General features: G+C 43.0%; 1 protein-coding gene across 3 annotated transcripts in view; it reads right to left on the bottom strand.

Moving 5' to 3' along the window:
- LOC309361962 (connector enhancer of kinase suppressor of ras 2-like) overlaps window positions 1–18,708 on the bottom strand; it is a 318,598-nt gene that overhangs the window by 26,086 nt on the left and 273,804 nt on the right. For all 3 annotated transcript variants that reach the window (XM_081897332.1, XM_081897331.1, XM_081897330.1), the window contains exons 16-17: window positions 8,127–8,175; window positions 5,092–5,267 (exon numbers count right to left, since the gene is read on the bottom strand). In XM_081897332.1, the coding sequence (XP_081753458.1) occupies window positions 5,092–5,267; window positions 8,127–8,175 (225 nt within the window). The remainder of the gene's footprint in view (window positions 1–5,091; window positions 5,268–8,126; window positions 8,176–18,708) is intronic.

Genomic DNA, 18,708 nt, shown 5'->3' with positions numbered 1-18,708 from the left:
CATTCACTCTCGTTATCCTAGATACTGAGTTGCCAGATCACTGAGCAAAAAGCTACGGTTAATAATGAATCTGTTTGCGGATGACCTTTAAATATGAGCACTTTCAGTGGGTAGACGGCAAGTTCGAAACTATTAATAACTTAGTGCTTCTCAAACATTTGCACTGTGGTATTTTTTCCCACCCTTTGTGTGACGGATAGTGCTTTCTGAAGTAAAGTTCTGCTGCAGTAAAGTTCTAGCTTATGCCACAGTCAAAACCAGAGTTAATTTTATTTTATATTTAAATTTGTATCTCACCTTTTCTCCAAAGATGTTAAGGTAAGGGAGTTTTAATTAAGGGTGAGCCAAAGACAGTTACAGTGGTACCTTAGGTTACAGACGCTTTGGGTTACAAACTCCGCTAACCAGGAAGTGGTTGCTCCAGGTTAAGAACTTTGCCCCAGGATAAGAACGGAAATCGCGTGCCAGTGGTGCAGCGGCAGTGAGAGGCCCCATTAGCAAAAGCACGCCTCAGGTTAAGAACCATTTCAGGTTAAGAACAGACCTCTGGAACGAATTAAGTTCTTAACCTGAGGTACCACTGTACTGGTTTTCTGGACATTTCCGTACATACAAACATGCACACTCCACTTTTAGCAATATTTTTGTTTTTGTTTCAGCAACTCAGTCAAAAGTGTTCGTTGGTTTAGGAAGCATTGTTCTCACTTACAATTAACATAATTTGCCCTCAGTGATCACACTGCCAAATCTGAGTGGCTGCATAAATTATTACACTTATCAAATTTTTTGCTTCTTGAATGTTAAACAATAACACATATACCACTCCTCCCCCCTTAATAAAAATGTTGCAGTGCAGAATACAGCCATGTTATATAACACATCAAAAAAGGGGAGGATCTAGAATATCCAATATAACAAAAAAGTACATTATCAGAAATCAAACCAGCCAAAATATTTTATATGCTGTAGGAAACTGCCTGTTGTCCACCTTGTTCATTCAAACGTATAACAAGACAGTACCATGCTGTGTAGCATTCTGATGTCAACTTTTCCGCTATGTGACCCCCTGGCCCAACTGAGGGGAATTGACTGTCTGATGGCTCCAGAGAGCACTGCCTTCACTCTCAGTTGGCTTTGCTTGCCTTCACCAACACCCTTACAGAGTCAAATTTGATTGACTTTTTAGTTTCCGGTGGGTTTGGAAAGGTATTCACTATGTGAGGAAACCTTCCAACCCTAATTAATACCAGGAAGGTGCAGGAATCTGGAAAACTTCCACAGCTATATTTATTTGTGTACAACAGGTCAACAACTCAGCATAGCAGCTAGGCCTTGCTACACAGGCTAGACTAAGACTCCTACTGAGATGTGGAGGGAATCGTACCCAAAGAGGAGAGCTTCTATTATAGTCTAAGCATGTCTCTTAAAGACAGGCCACACTCACCCCAGACTGGAAAATGCCTCCAGAAAAGGAGGGCCTTCTCCCACCAATCCCCAAAGGCAGTCTGCTCCACTTACGAATAACTCTACTACTAGGAATTCCGCACTACACGATGACAAGAGCCTGAATCATTTTTCCACAAGTGCGTGGAGCTGTGGGTTGAATGCTACATTTGATGGTGGTACATAGTCTTCACACACCATCTTCCTCTCCAGCACACAACATCTCCAGAACATCCTACCCCCTGCAGCGACAGAGACCCAGTCTGCTGCATCTTCTGTGTGACTGCCCTTCAGGTATTTGATTTGAAATAGCGTGACTCCACTTTGTTGTCTCTTCTCCAGGCTAAACATACATTGGCTCTTTCAACCATCCCTCATAGGACTCATTTTCCAGACTCCTCACCATTCTGGTCTCCTTGCTTTGAAAATTTGAATAGGCTCCAGTTTGTCAATGTTGGGAGATCAAATCACAGTTCTCCTGCATCATAGGCTGTTTGTGCCTCAGCTGCTTGCTCTCTTCTGCTTGGGTCTTGGCTTGCAGATGGGAGTCAGCAGCTGGGACCCCTGGCAGTGATTGCATTGCCCCTTTCCTGAAGCTTGAAAGGGAGTTGGGCAAAGGCAACACTTACTGCATTCACTTCAGAGCAGCAGGCATGGTTTCCTCCATACACATGCCTCATTTTATCTTTACAACAACCCTATGAAGCAGGTTAGACTGAGAGATTGTGATGGCCCAAGGTCAACTAGTAAGCTTTGTGGCCAAGTCATAACCCAATCCGGCGTCACCCTAAGTCTAGGGATAAATTGATTTCAAAGAGGCTCATGATGGGCAGGGGAGGTAAGAATCTATCCCACTTGCCAAATCAGGTTCCTTAACCTTGGGTTAGAACACCTGCTTCCCACGCAAATGTTTCCAGAATCTGATTCGGTATAAGGCAGCTTCCTGTGTTCATCATATCATAGACAGCTGCTTTCGTGGGTGGCTGACATCCTCTTAACCATTAGAACGGAGAACCCAAATATAAGCCTGTCTTTCAGCATCGAGAGCTGTTAATTTCCCGTGGAAGTATTCAAGTAACACATATTTACTTTTTGTTTAATGTGATTTTTGCTCACACTCTGTACGTGTAGGCATCTCAGAAAAGCAATCGTTCACACTATGGAGCGGGTGCTGTTATTGCCCACTTTAATTTGAGAATAATCTCTGGCTGTAGTGGTACAAGCTGAAACAGAAGGCAGCTAACTACCTTTGCTGATTGATCACAATGCCAGGTAACTTCCTTATTCATATTCAAGTTGCAGATATGGAATTACCCGATAAAAACCTAAGCTTTACATATGGAAATAAATCTCACCTTGATATTCCCCTCCCCTATTTTTATTTTACTCAAGACAAATTCATTTACTCATTCCCTGCCCTCTCATTGAGAGCTGGTACAAATTGGTGGCTAAAAAGAAGAAGACACACCATGCATCCTATTGATGTTTACCCTAAAGTAAGTCCTGCTGTGTTCAGTGAAATTGACTCCCAGATAAGTCTATAAAAGACTGCAGCCTGAGCTATGAATCAGGATGTTCGAGTCCAAATTTCACTCCAGCCATGAGCTTATTTGGGGAACTGCATATGGCCAATGGGCCTGGTTCTTACATCCTGAGGACCAATTCTGACTGGCTTGACACCACAATGACATCAGGTGACCTGTTTTCCTTTGCCTGAATGGTTTGAAATCAAACTGCCCACATAAAGACACAGCACATTGCAAACACCAACCACCAGCTGATTGGTGGTGCCTGCAAAGCTGGGATATGCAGGGATCATGCTCTTTACCTGCTTCATATCAACATCATATATGACATCAGGTGTAGGGCAGGCGAGGATGGCTTTCCCCTAATATCTGCATTTGGTAGTTGGTTTTGGGTTGGAGAACTGCATCACAAAGTTAGGAGAAGATTGTTTGTTTCATGAAGTCTAAATGAAGTAGGTTTGCATTACATTGCAAACTGGACCAAATTTCTCCCCTATCCCTACTTTTGGGTAGACATGGACAGGATCACACTAGAAGTGTGGATGAGCCCTTACACTAGTCCTGTGCCTAGGAAGCCTGGGTCTGAGAGGTTCCCCACTATTCCCACCGCTTTCCCAAGGAAAACCCACTGTTTAATGCTGAATTGGAACAAACGGTAATGCACAGAAAATAAAATTGTTGTTTGTTCCAATTCAGTGATAACTGTGCGTGACTCCGAAGGAAAGTGGTGGGACAAGGAGACGTGTGGACAAGCTGATAGTTGCTATTTGGTCTCAGGAGCATTTGCATGGCTGTATTAGCAGATACAGTGGACAAACAGAACGGATTCTTTCCACAAAGCAGCAGTGCCACCATGCACCACTTGCTGAACTAACTTACACTTAGGCTACTCATTTTAAAATGCGGAAATCCTCTATGTGCAGTTAAATGCAGGCCCATGCACTGATCTGCGAAGACGCATGGGAAGTAACATTTAGATTGGCAAATAGGAAGGATCTTGGTCATCAGAGCTATTCTAATGTATGCATACATGCGCACATATGCCCAACTCTCACAGTACTTCCTGCATGCGTTGTTTAGCAGGGTCTGAGTCCATCCATGTATGGAGAATTTCCACAATTAACCACTGTAAGCAAGAATGTCAACAAAAATATTTCTGCATAGAGTGCTCCTGTTAGGGAGGCTTCAGCAATTCAATCTGCAAATTCTGATGTCAACTGACCTGAACAGCACACCCTGGACCCTGACTAATGTGCAGAAAGGAATCTAATTATCCTCTAGATTTCATGGTTCTCCCAAGTCTTGGGATGCAGCTCTCAGCTTAAAAATGTATTTTAGGATAGAACATACCTGTAAATATGTATTGCGTGAGAAAATATGTTCAAAGCCACATATTTAAATACACATTCTCATGATTTTGTTTTCTATTTGCAGATCAGTGTAGAAGCATGATGGAACTGAGTTCTAAATGAACACAAGCATCGGTGACATTGTTCAGGATTGCAGCCTGGATATTCCATTCCATTTCCAAATCTCCCTTAGTTTCATTTTTCCTCCTTAGAATCATCAGCACCCCCTGATCAAAATGCATGCTCAGTCCTCACTGGCCTCTTTGGGGTGACAACTCCCCTTCAGAGCCCAGCCCTCAATATTTTTGTACTTCTGCAAGCTTTGGGGCTTTCCCAAGCCTGCTGGTATCCCCAACTTGTGTATGATGGCACCATTTTTGCAACATCAGGACCAACACTCTGAGAACTGAGATCACCGATAGCATATTTGAGTATGGTGAACTTGTCTACACACACAACAACAGCTTAGAATGCACCTCATTTTTTCTTCTTCTCCAAGGGCCCAGCAGTTTCCCACTTGATCCATGCTTTCTTGGCTTAGGTCTAAGTGGGTTTCTGCTTGCCTTGCTCTGTTCCCAGGGAAAACCTGCTCTTTAGTGCTAAATCGGAGCAAACATCAATCTGAATTGCAATTGCTAAAGAGCAGTTTTTCCTGGATGGAAAGCAGTGGAACAAGAGGAAGTGTGGATGAACCCTAAAGGTAAGCAACTGAATCTCTCTGCCCATATATTCATTTTGGGATTTTTCTTTTCTGTATTGTGGTAAATACTCACATTCTGGTTAGTGTACCAGTAGAGGGAAGAATCCTTCAGGACGAACCAGTATTTTTTCCACTTCTGGGTGAAGTAACCTTTGGCATCCTTCTTCTTCCACAACCAACCCTCGCAATCTCCATGCCCCAAGTCTTTGCAGGATATCCTTCGTCTGCTGCTGTTGTTCAGTGAACCTCCTTGAATGGAAATGAGAACATGAGAACTTCCAAAAACAGGAGAGAGTGCAAGCGTAATCCTTAAGGGTGACTGATAAACATGATATAAGATTCTCAACAGAACCCTTTTAAATAAGAGGGACATTCATATGCAATTGCGAAATCCTTGCAGCATTTTATCCATCTGATTCATGGCATTCATAGGGTGCAAAGGGCAGTCTGCCACATTTCTGAATCAATGTACATGCTTTGGTTTCCCTAATCCTCATTATTAATTCATTAGCATTTTGGTGCTAATTTTTCCTGATATACAATTTTTTGCAAGCAATTCCCCCTAATGCAGTTTATTTGTTATTTTTATACATACATTCATTTTGGCGCACTTGCTCCTAATTTATGCAGTTATGTACATATTTTTTTGAATGGAGAATTGCATCGAAAAAATTGGAGAAGTGCAAATATTGAAGTAGAGTTGCATGTTGGTTTGTGCATTTGCGTTGGAAAGGGAAATTTAGGCAGGTTTGCATTAAAATGTAAACAGAGCCAGATTTCTGCAGACAAGGAGAGGAAAGACCCCTGTTTAAAACCCTAGAGAGCAAATAACACTGAGCTAGATCCACCAAATGGTTTGGCAGTGGTATAAGGCAATGTCTTACATTCCTAAGAACTCTGTGACATCTGTTAGTTTCATGGTTGAAGAGGGATTTGAAAGTGGATCTCCACAAACAAAATCAGATTCTATCACTATACAACTAATATTTACAGCAGCCCTATATGGTAGGACAGTATTATTTTCACCTTTTGGTGAATAGGAATAGGGGTGGTGGGAAGAAGGAAGGAAAGCTGCATACCTAATCAAAATATATTAAAAAATTGTCCAGTAGCACCTTAAAGGTAAAGGGACCCCTGACCATTAGGTCTAATCGTGGCCGACCCTGGGGTTGCGGCGCTCATCTCGCTTTATTGGCCGAGGGAGCCGGCGTAGCAGCTTCCAGGTCATGTGGCCGTTTACCTTCCCGCCAGAGTGGTACCTATTTATCTACTTGCACTTTGACATGCTTTCAAACTGCTAAGTGGGCAGGAGAGCAACGGGAGCTCACCCTGTCGCGGGGATTTGAACCGCCAACCTTCTGATCAACAAGCCCTGGGCTCTTTGGTTTAACCCACAGACCAACTAAGTTTGTTCTCGGTATAAGCTTCCGTGTGCATGCACACTTCTTCAGTTGGAGAAGGGTTATGGCTCAGTGGCAGGACATCTGTCTCGCCTGCAAAAGTTCCCAGGTTCAATCCCTGGCACCTCCAGATAAGACTGGAAATGTCTCCCTCTAAACCTCACAGAACAGCTGCCAGTCTATGTAGGCAATATTGAGCTAGATGGACCAATGGGTGGCAAAGTAAAAGGCGGCTTCCTATATTTGTGGCTTGGGTTTTGGAAGTTAGTACCTGTCAGCTCACACTCAGGGTTCGGTCTAAAAGTTCACTCAGCAACTTCTTGAACCCGACACTCGTAATATATGGATGAGCTGTCTCTGTGTGTTAAATGAATATTGACATCAAGTGATTTCTCCAATTAGATTTATCAGTTTCCCAGCGCATGGGATGCACTGCATTGCTAGTTTGACTTCTCCTCCCTTTTGAAACCGAATTACCAAATGCAGAGCAAGGCTGATCTGGACACAAATGTCTGTTAAATGCTGTTAGCCTCTCTCGATTCCTGATTTCTTTATAGTTCAAATAACATCAGAGGATGCTATAGATGATGGTGATTAAAAAGTGCTGCGATTTCTCTGTCTGATCTCTTTTTAACCAAGAAAGAAAGAATGGTCAGTGTATAGCAAAAGTATTTTTCAATAAAATCTGAGTCTAATTCATAAGGAGTACTTTGGCTTTATAAGGCTGATACTGGATGCACAATTTATTTTCAACATTTCAGTGCATCCCACTTCATAACTCTTAACGTTTTATTCTCCCTTTCTTTCTCTATCACCAGAAAGAGACCCCCTGCCCCTAATATTCATATCACTTTCCCTTAAACGCCTTGGGCAAATTTAATTAAAACATTAGACTATTCACTGTGAAAAATTGAGTTTACATTGTTATATTAATTATATTTGTCCTACAGCTGTGAAGCAGAGTCAAGAATTTAGATCACATTAAATTACTATCCTTTCTTCTTTGGCATCCAGCAGCTAAGCTCTGAAAAGTTTATTCCTTTCTTGAAGTGACATCCAAGCCAGTTTTAGAAGAACTGCCGAAAATATAAGCTGGAACTAAAGGTTTGGGGTCTTGACAGCTAATAACAACCATCTTTCCCCATCTCTGTTCATTGAGATTTATCATCTGAATACCTTTGGTGACTGTCCTTGTCTTCTGATCTTGAGGTGGGTGGTGAAAAGGACAGGACTCCTTTCCCCTCATCTTTGGAACATGCTCCTGAGAAATATCTGCTGTTTGCTCTGTATTTACAAGTTAGAGGACACTCCCTACATAGAAGTTAGTCCTACTGAGTTCAGTAAGACTTATTTCCATGTAAGTGTGTACAGGATTGCAACCTAAGGTACCAAGTGAATTACTTGCTCTTCCTAATGCGATTCTAAATGCAAGGTGGATTTGAACATCCAAATATGACTTACAAGGTGCTTTGTGCTAAAGCTCTGCAAATGCAGGGCTCCCCCCCCGCCCAGTCGGAACTCAGTTCTGGCACCTCTCAAGTGGGAGCCATTGCAAGAGAACAAGGGAGGTGTTCATGCTGAGTTCTGACACCTCTTTTTCAAGAAAAAGAGCACCGTGCTACAAATGTAATGCTTTCACAAAAGTGGAACCTTGATTTCCAAGTTCTGTAAGGAATATGTAAGCAGATGAATAATTAACACAACTTACCTTTGGGCCATTTCTTGCTTTTTACCCTCAGGGAAGCATAGTGAAATGACTGGAAGAAAAGACGAGAGAGAGAGACTGGTCAGTTATTGGCATGTGGAATGTTGAGCTAAGCCATTGTAGATTAAAAGTCAATGCTTCATAATGGCGACATACATTACTGCTTCCAGCTGGGATTCCACTCTCCCTCTCCAAAATATTGCCATTCTTAAAAAAATATTGCCATTCTTAAAAAAATCAAACAAACTTCCATGCCAGCTGTTTAATAATAATTACATATATTCTAACAACGGATAGGGTGAAAACATACATAATACCAAGTGTGGTGGAAGTGGCTTAAAAATACGTTATTGTCATGGAGGCAGGCAAGACTTGAGTCAGGAGGAGGAGGAGCCTATAGAGTCCTAGATACCCATATCCCCTGCAGAAGGGCAAGCCCTCTTCCCCTTATATTCAGCCTGAAGCTAGCAAAGTAGAACAGGGGTGGAGAACCTCAGGCCTGCCAACCTAATGTGGTCCTCCAAGCCTCTGCATCTGAACCTCAGGACTCTCTGCAGGTTACTACCCCCTCCACAGCCACACATCTCTCTCCCAGGCCACACTGGTCCAAGCTTTGCATCCTCCCTGTTTATGCCTGTCTGGGATGTGTCATTAAACTCTGATAATGCATGTTGCTTTGCATGATGGAGAATAAAGAGGTGTGTATGTGTGTAAAAACCAGCCAGCTGGATAAGGAGGGAATTTTGCATTAATTGACCCACCTACTTTTTCCTCTGCTTCCACCCACTACTGACCCCCCCAAAAGGCTGCCTAGAAGGCAATGTGGTCCCCAGTCTGAAAAATATCTCTTGGCCCTTAACTAGAACCTGAGGCTCATGAGCCAGGACCTATACAGATGACTTCCTTTGTAGGAAGTACGATACCTCTCCCCCAAGGAATCTATCACACCAAGCACCTCCCACTTCACAACTACTATTCCTTGTTTCAGGGAGCACAATGAGCATGAAGTAACAGTAAAGCAACAAAGTGCTCAGCTCCAAGTCAGAGGACTCTCCCTTTATAAAATGCCACTTGTATTCCAAGGGGGTGAAGCCTGGAGGAATAATCCGAAGTTATAATGCCTCCATTGAGATCACTCAGAGGTATCTGAGGTCCTGCAACCACGGCACTGCCTGCTACTTGCGTGGCTACAGGATCCTCAAGTGCCCCCATACGCCTTCTGGGCTACACTTATTAGAAGGAAGAGACCAGTTTGCTGTCCTGCACAGAAACACCTCAGAATGCAGTGAATGCGCTTTCAACCTGGAGCTGTGCTAAAATCTGACCTCCAGTTTCTCTAAAGTCCCGCCCCCCCTTCTGCATGAAAGAACCTTCAATTTGCCTGCCTCAGTATCAGGACACTTCTACTAGAATTCTGGTGGGTGTGGAGTTTTGAGTATCTCTTATTGTTGCTAAGTGGCCAGGGCCACAAGTGGGATATACACTTTTATTTTCAGGAAGCACTTCTATAACACTCTGCAGCCTCCTTGGGTGCCTGCACTTCCTGACCTGAAACAGCTACTTCCCGTTGTTTTCATCTTGGCTTAGATGAAGGGAGGGCAACCGGGAAGGCTGTAAAGTGCAGGCTGCTGGTGAGATGATTTTTAGAAAGATAGGAAGGTCATTCACAAACAACACCCTACAGAAGTATGGTAAGCATGACAAAAATTCTGCACCCCACCCATGAAAATTTCAATTATTCTTTTTTAAAAAAAACCTGTCCCCTTTCATAATTTTTGAAAGCAATTTCTTTTATCGCTACCTGATGGAGAAAGGTAGGAGAAAAATGCAAGAGAAACTTTCAGAGTGAAGCTATTGCAAACCACTCCCAGAGCACTTCAGAGCATATGCTTAGCCTGGTCTACACACACAGCAGGCAAACTGTAGAATGAGGTGGTAGAATGCTGAGGTTGCAAAATGGACTGTACCACTACAGGAGGTGGGCTATATTTTCAAATTGACCTTGGGGAGTGGGAGTGGGGAGTCCTCCTGCAATTGGAAACTGTCACAAACACCAAATGGACTGGGTAGTACCTTTTTCCCCCGGTGTGTCTTGGAGCTTTTTGTTTTTTGAAGGGAGGGAGAATTAAAAATTGGTATCCACACCTGTAGGCTGAAATGGTACAACCCAATCTATCACCTCATGATTCCAATCATCGCATTTGGGGACATGTGTAGACTAGTACTAGATTTTCACCCTAAAACTGCAGCCGTGAATGTATAATAGATGAATAACTTGAATCACATGGGATTTGTACCTTTTCATTCCTCAGTAAATCATTCAGACCATGACAGGACTGGTTCCACCCAGTGAGCTCTGAAGGTGGTGCTGTTTGAGTATGCAGAGGATATAGATAATTTTTTAATGTATTTTTTATGTTAATCTATTGATATGGTCTTAATATGGATGCAAACCAGTTTGAGATACTTTGAATAGTAAACTGGTCTATGAACAGATAAAAGAGACAAAAACGTCTTGTTTCCAGTGGGAAGCCAACTGTGTGGCAAGAAATGCTGTTCTGCCCCCACAGGGTTCAGTTATTTAGTGATAGCAAGTCTATGTACAGTGGTACCTTGGGTTAAGAACTTAATTCGAACCTGAAACTGTTCTTAACCTGAAGCACCACTTTAGCTAAGGGGCCTCCAGCTGCCGCCACGCTGCCAGAGCACAATTTCTGTTCTCATCCTGAAGTAAAGTTCTTAACCCGAGATACTATTTCTGGGTTAGTGGAGTCTGTAACCTGAAGCGTCTGTAACCCGAGGTACCACTGTACTGTACAGCCATACCTCGGGTTGAATATGCTTCATGTTGAGCGCGTTTGAGTTGCGCTCCATGGCAACCTGGAAGTAACAGAGTTTCGCCGCTCACGCATGCGCAGACGCTCAAAATGACATCATGCACATGAGCAGAAGTGGCGAAAAGTGATGCGTCCATGCGCAGACGTGCCATCGCTAGTTACGTTTGCTTCTGGATGCGAACGGATCCTGTTCACATCCCGAGGTACCACCGTATTAGTATTAGGTAGAAGGAATACCAATGCTGCCCCTTTAAGGAAAGGTAGTGCATTCCCCCCTTTTTAGATCCCAAGGCAGGTTGGGAAATGTAGGCACAGCAATATTCTACTTTCTTCTGGCTCTGCCAGAGAGCAGGACAATACCTCCCTTCCTCCTTTGTAATCTAGTGGCAGTCTAGTTATGGCAAACCCAAGAAGAAGGGCGAACTCACTTTGTTCTTACAGAACTCCACAGAGAACTTCATAAAAAGCTTCTAACCATCTTCATTCAGAGCCATAGAACAGCCTATTGGAAGGTGAGTAATATTTCTACATGTGCCTTAATAATCTTCAACAAAGAGTTTGTGGGGTTGTGTTAATACTATCCAGAAAGAGAGAAATGGGAACAGATGCACGCCACAAAAAGATGGCCTTGGGGAGGTAGCAAGCATGCACTGGTTTTTCAAGGCCTTTGCCTGTGACTTTCAACAGGGCACCATGGCTGAGTGGCCCAGCTACATGCCGTTTTTCATTATGTCCTGTGCAATGTGTGCCTGCATCAATTTTAAACCAACTCATGTTTTCTACCTGCTTTTCTGGTTTCAAAGTGAAGTTTGCAACCACAAAGGGCTAGAAGAAAGCTGATTTCATTTTTCCCCCCAGTGGAAGCTTCCACATTGCAGCAGAATCAATAAGCAGCAGTGACCGCCCTGCAATCTGTTTGAGTGCACCCTACACAATGCAGTAAATTTCCATGAGCAGGAATTATTTTGAATAAATCAAAATCAGACAGCGGGAGGACGTAGACAATCACATCCAACCTTATCAAGAGCTCATGAATTAACTCATTTTTCAGACTGCAGAGCCGCAAGCCACAGCCACACACACACACACACACACACACACACACAGAGGAAAATGTGCACAGTGCCTGCAGAACTGACATAGGAAGAGCCCTGCTGGGTTAGATTGAAGGCCCTCTAGTCCAGCACCCAACTCCCCACAATGGCCAACCAGATGCCTTTGGGAAGCCCACAAGCAGGGCACCAACACAACCAGCTTTGAATGCATTGACTAATCCAGTTAGAAAGTGATCAGGAAGGAAGAAATGGAAAGAAAACTTTTGTCCAAGACCCCAAAGACCTGTTGTTTTGATTCTAATATTGTATTGGACAGTGTGAATTATGCAGGTTCACATTTAGATGTGAAGTGAATCAGATTTGCGCCCCCCCCATCCCTACCCTTATTACCTATTTTGAGAGCTCTCTTTAATGGCAAGCAATGGCCATCCCCCTTAGGAATCGGTTCTCCCACCTTGGCTGTTACTTGGCTGAAGACAGACTTATTGGCTGCTTTTGGTGGACTCTGGTCCAGATTCTTTCCACCAAGAAAGCATCGCAAAATAAAAAAATAAAAATATAGCCTCAGATAATGACCCAGGGACCACTATGTGTTGCTTTAATGGAAGTAAGCGCCAACTTGGATGGCTTTAAATGGGATTAGATAAATTCATGTCGGACAAGGCTACTTGCCACAATGGCTGTGTTCTACATCCACTATCAGAGACAGGGTGTCTTTGAATAGCAGTTGGGACAACCACAAGTGCTTCCCATAGGCACAGGTTGGTGGACTAGATGAGCCTTTGGCCTAATCCAGTACATTCTTCTGTTATGTTCTAGGTGAGAACATTAAATGTGGTGTTCCCAAATAAAACAAACTTAGGATTCAAATTTTCCAGAAGTCTTCGACAGGCAAGATATTGTAAAAACAAATTTATGTACACATTTATGTATTGCATTTATATATCACTCCCCCCCCCCTCCAAGGAGCTCAAGGTGCACACATGGTTCTATTCCCCCTCCTCTTATCCCCACAACAACCCTGAGAGGTAGGTTAGGCTGAGAGATGATGACTGGCTCAAGTTCACCCAGTGAGCTTCATGGCCAAGTGGGGATTTGAACCCTGGTCTCCTGTGTCGTAGTATGATTCTTCCTCATCCCCCCCCTTGATTTATGTAATGTCTTGCCTGATGAGGACACCTGGGGAATCTGAACGATTCTGTGACATTCTGGTTGGCCCTTAATAGGCGCCCTGCCCAGTCGTGGGTTTTGGAAAATTTTATTTTTGTTCTTCTGTTAGAGAAGATGTTTTATGGCATTCTTCTGGCACAAATAACCGCGCAGAAAGCTCCAACAGAGATCACTGCACCCGCGTACTATTCTGTCTTCTTTTTTGTCAGAAAATTATTCCCTGACCATCTAGCCTGAAATTTAAGATAAAAATGCAGGAAGGGAGGCAGCTCAGCCGTGCAAACTCTGTACATATCTATCAGAGCTACTGAACTAACTTGAGTTCCATGGAAGATGGAACTCAACAAGATGGCACTATTAGCCTTAGACTGATGGCTGGAGCACACAAGTGCTCTGCTTATAGGACACAGGTGGGGAATATCAGGATCATGGGTCAAATGGGGTCCTCCAAGTCTCCTAATTTGGCCCAGTCCACATCCCCCACTGGCCCTGTTGTGCTTAGGGCTGACAGGTACATCCCCTTCAATTCTGTTAATATTTTCTTGTCTGGATGGAAGAAGGGAGCGATGAATACAGGCAGACACTAGCCTGCAAATTTATATTTGTTGCTCTGTACACTTTTGGCTGCACCCAAAATTGGTGTACAATAGTTTTAAAAAGCATTAAAACAAAATACAACTACCTAAAACCAATAAGCAGCAGCATAAATATATATACGAGGGGGGGGGGGGCGGATCAGGAATTCAGGGGTCCGACATAAAATAGGGTCTGATCTTATTGGTCACAGACAGCATGGCCAAATGTTTTAATGATGTACTGTATTAGTACCAACTGGCCATCAGAATCAATGCAAGAACAGGCTGTTTGTGTGTAAACCTTTTAGGGTCCTTCCCTAAAAATTGCTCAGCTATAACCTCCTGCTTTCCCGACTCCCACTTGAGTAACTGCAATGGTGGGATATGACTGAACAACCTCAGAAACATGAGCATAGCATGACTGTCACGCCTGAGTCACTGAACCGCAGTGTGTTATGGAAATGGCTCAGGAAGCACATCACTCAGGTGACCACCTTAGCCTCAGAGGATTTGGGGGAAAGCAGTTACTATGAAAGGAGTGGGGAGCCTTTTTTGTGTTTATGCCTTTCTGGGCAAGCTTCCAGTGTGCCAGTGGTGGGTGTGTGGTTCATAAATGCTTTTAAATAACTTAAGTTTTATATGGCGTTGGAAAGGAAGGGTCCAGGGTAGAAATTGTATGCAGTTACCTGAAGCCCTGTTCAGCATTTCTAGTTAAATGAACTCAGTTAGAAGGATTGGGAAAGACCTCCTCTGTCCGGGACTCTGGAATGCTGCTGCCAGATCACAGAGTCACAGAATTGTAGAGTTGGAAGGGATCATGAGGGTCATCTACTAGTCCAACCCCATGCAATGTAGGAATCTTTTTGCCCCACATGGGGCTCAAACACAACCTTGAGATTAAGATGGCCCAGTGGCCTTACTCACTATGAGACAGTTTCAGATCAACTAGTGTGGTGTAGTGGCTAGAGCATTGGACTAAGACACAGGAAACTAGGATTCAAATCACTAGGTCATTCTGGGCCAGTCTCTCTCTCTAAGACTAACCTATCACAGGATAACTGTGATCATAAAATCATGTACACCACTTCTGAGTGTACTTTGAAAATGCACATCCTTCTATGTGACATCTGGGGGATGAGAGCCTACTCCAAATTCTAGCTGCCTTTTTGGTTAACTGCAGATCTGTGCAACCTACACAAGTTGGCGGTTCACAATACATTCATGGAAAAGACCAGTTCAAAAGGATTTCATGGTACGGCCCAACACAGCTCCTTTTCCAACTTTGGCAAGTAAGAACACTTGAAAGTGGAATTATCCAAAGTAAATGCAACATTTGGAAAATCTGTGAGATGGTTTCCTTATGGTGTAAAAGATTTGTACCCAAGAAAAAATAAGCTCTATTGGAACCAATTGAAGGATTTCTATTCAAAGGAACAAAGGCACACCCCTCTCTGGTTTGTTGTAAAAGACTCTCAAGATGATGGTGAACAGGCCAGCAAAAGAGATCAGAGAAAGCAGAAGGGATTAGTATGTCTAAAAATAGGAGTCAATCAGCCTCATTCTTCTTGTTTTCCTTCCTGCACACTGAATTATATTGTTCAAGGGAACATAATTAAGGAGGACTTTCTGGGGATGATAGAGGAGTCTAAGCAAGTTCATTGAGCTGTGAGTTAGGAAAATGCATGGGAAATTATTTTAAAAAGCAACCACTGTACAGTAATAGCATGATGGTCATAATGCAAGGGAAGGGCATATGCCTTGGACATACGTGGTCCCATTTCTTGCACCTCCAGCTACTGGAGCTCAAATAGCAGAACACTGAAAGACCACACCCCGGAGAGTTGCTAACTGTCAGTAGGTGTGGAAGAGACATTCAGTTTCATTTGCATTTTAATGAGAAGCTACCTAATTCACAATACTGAACCAATGTACAAACTAAAACTCAGCTGTCCTTCAAAACCCACACTTCTCTGAATTTGGCATTGCAGTTTTCCAACCAATCAATATGCATAAAAGTGCATTTATTAGGAGAAAGGATATATGTTAGTGAAAGTAACATACATAAATCCATTATGTTAGGGAAAATAACTTGCAACAATTGTAATAAACTAGATGGGCCAATCCATTATGTTAGGGAAAATAACTTGCAACAATTGTAATAAACTAGATGGGTCTGAATTCGGTCTAATCTAGCTTCATACTGGCATAAAAGAACTCACGGTTTCAAACTGCTCTAGAAAACAGGAAGGGGTGTGTATCTGAATGCGAGATAGAACAGTATGCTTTATGGCTCCTTCTAAACCACAGCAAGTAGCGCGTTATCAGTGCCTGGTGCCTGCAATGCAGGATGTTGAGTGTGTGGTTTTGGTTCACACACGGTTGAGTTCCACTGGCAACATTTACTCCTCTCCCCTCTCCCACATAGAGAACTACGTAAATGGACTAGGGCTGGAAAAATAAGTATGCTAAGTACTCTGCTGGGTATGGGCCAGTCATAGAGGGGACATGTTGCTATTATGACATTTAGCTGGAATTTCCCAAAGTGACGGAACACCCATTTTGCACCTTAAATGCTTGCTTTACAACTTTTCTCTTGCGTGGCTCAATAGAAAATGTGAATTACTGAAAATTTGATTACTGATGGGTCTAAGCTGTAATGAGCCATCTTTTGAGACATCTTCATGGCTGCCAGACTATTTTTCTTGTCAGCTTTAAAATCCTAAATCAAGGGCAGCTTAGGTTGCTGAGCTACAACTCCCGTCAGTCCCAGCCAGGACAGCCAATGGTCAGGGTTGACTGGAGTTGTATGTCAGAAACATCTGGAAGGATGCAGCTTAGCCCTCCCTGTCATGGCCAACACGGGTCCCCAATATTTCAAGTAGCATCTTCTCTACCGCGCTCCTTTCACACTCACCATGGCCACTCAAATCTAATTAGAAAGTCCCGTTCTGGGAACCATCAACAGAGGATGCTAGACTATCTCAGCAAGGAGGTAGTGGCCCCTATTCTTTGAGGGGTGAGAGACTCTGTGTTGGCCAGCAGGCAATGGTAGGGTTGCCCTATTTCAAAAACCCAAAGGTTTTTGAGCAAATATTAGGGGAAACTGGGCAATACACACATTAGTGAAAATAACATTAAAAAATAGTAGGGAATATTGCTTGCAAAAATGTGTATATTAGAATAAATGAATAGTAAAATCCTAACTAATTTTCTTGAGGACCTTTTTTAAAGCAAGTTGGTATAGAAATGTGCTGAACACAAGACTGAGAATGGTGTGAGTTATAGTCCAAAACATCTGGAGGGCACCAGATTGCCAGAATGGTTTATCAGTCAATTCCTCTTCCCAGAGAGCTCTGGGAATTGCAGTTCTGTGAGAGGAATAGAGGTCTCCTAACAACTCACAGTACCCCTAGCACATGCCAGTCCCCAGAGTTCCTTGGGGGGAAGACATGACTACTGAAGTTGCATCATGGTACTTTCAATGTATGGTGTGGGTGTCATTTAGCAGCAGTCACACGCAAGCTGCATGGTTTTCATCAGGACCGCAGTGGGGAGTAGTACAAAGGGTTATTCCCCATTTCCAGACACGATGCCATCCCAAGGAAAATGCTGCCCTCACACCTGCTAGTAATTGCTTTGCGAAAAAATTAGATGCAGCTGAAAGTGATGCACAGAAGTCCCAAATGCAAAACAAGCACAGAGAAAGCCAATGAACGTGACGCACAATCTTCCCTTATGATCAGATAAGTGATGATTTTTAATGTCTCGCAATGTTTGGCTGAGGCAGCTAAGGAAGATAGTAATTCATAAGGGGCTAAGAGCACTGTGTTCCGATAAGGAGGAAAGAAAATAAATAAATAAACATTATTTGTCAATCTCTTATCCACAGGCTTCACAATTTCCTACAGTGCCTCTATCAAATCGCATAATCATAACTCAGTATGCACAGCAAGAATGGCAAAGCTTTTTTATTATTATTCTGATACGTTCTTCGTGCAATTCTGAAAACCATTCATTGAAGTTCTACAGATATCAATGAGCTGAGCTCGGGCTGTTCTGGAGTAAGCCACTCAAGGACATAGATGTGCTTAGCATTTTTTCCCCTGACATTGTTAAATCTAGGCACAGGGCAAGGGAATGAATTGTCTGCACTGTGTTTGAGCCCTTTTCCATGCTGTTTCTACACTAAAACATTTCCACAATGCTGCTCACTGCGCCTCTCATGGTGTAGAAACATCCATACCTTGCTGTTATAAGTAAAGTTGCATCTCCCTCCTGCAGCTAAGGATGGGGAAGATTTGATTCATTTTGCACTTAAAGGCAAATCTACATAATTCTAAACAACATGTGATTAGAAACTTAGCCATCCTTTGAAATTTGTGCTTCTCAAACTTTTGCAGTGCAGTTCACCAGCCAAGTAATATCCACAAAAATGCATGTACTTAGGTGAAGTGTGTATAAAAATGCACTTTGTTAGGGACATTACTTTGCAAAAAATGTGTGTATTAGGGGGAAACTGAATACAAACGTGTATATTAGGAGAAATTCGCTGATTACATTTCATGGAGAATTAAAAAAAAAGGCTTTGCAAACTACTGTAGAAATGTGGAAAACTATACTAAAGATTGGAAAAAAAGAGAAATGGCAAGCAATTAAAACTGATTTGTTCATCCCTATCGGCAGTTGCATTTTCTTGCTCTCTGTGTTTTTAAATAGGGACTTATAATAATGTATTTCAATGTAACTTGCAGTTTTGCTCTATAAGCCCCTTCCCTGCAACTTCAGGTGAAGAACCGGCTGCTTCCCAGTCCAGGAATAAAGGTAAAGGTAAAGGGACCCCTGACCATTAGGTCCAGTCTTGACCAACTCTGGGGTTGCGGCGCTCATCTCGCTTTACTGGCCAAGGGAGCCGGCGTACAGCTTCCGGGTCATGTGGCCAGCATGACTA

The sequence above is a fragment of the Podarcis melisellensis genome, assembly GCF_964234715.1.
Source record: "Podarcis melisellensis genome assembly, chromosome: Z".
NCBI classification, from domain to species: domain Eukaryota; kingdom Metazoa; phylum Chordata; class Lepidosauria; order Squamata; family Lacertidae; genus Podarcis; species Podarcis melisellensis.
Note: the sequence above shows the minus strand (reverse complement) of the source record. Positions and strands in the feature narration are given on the sequence as shown.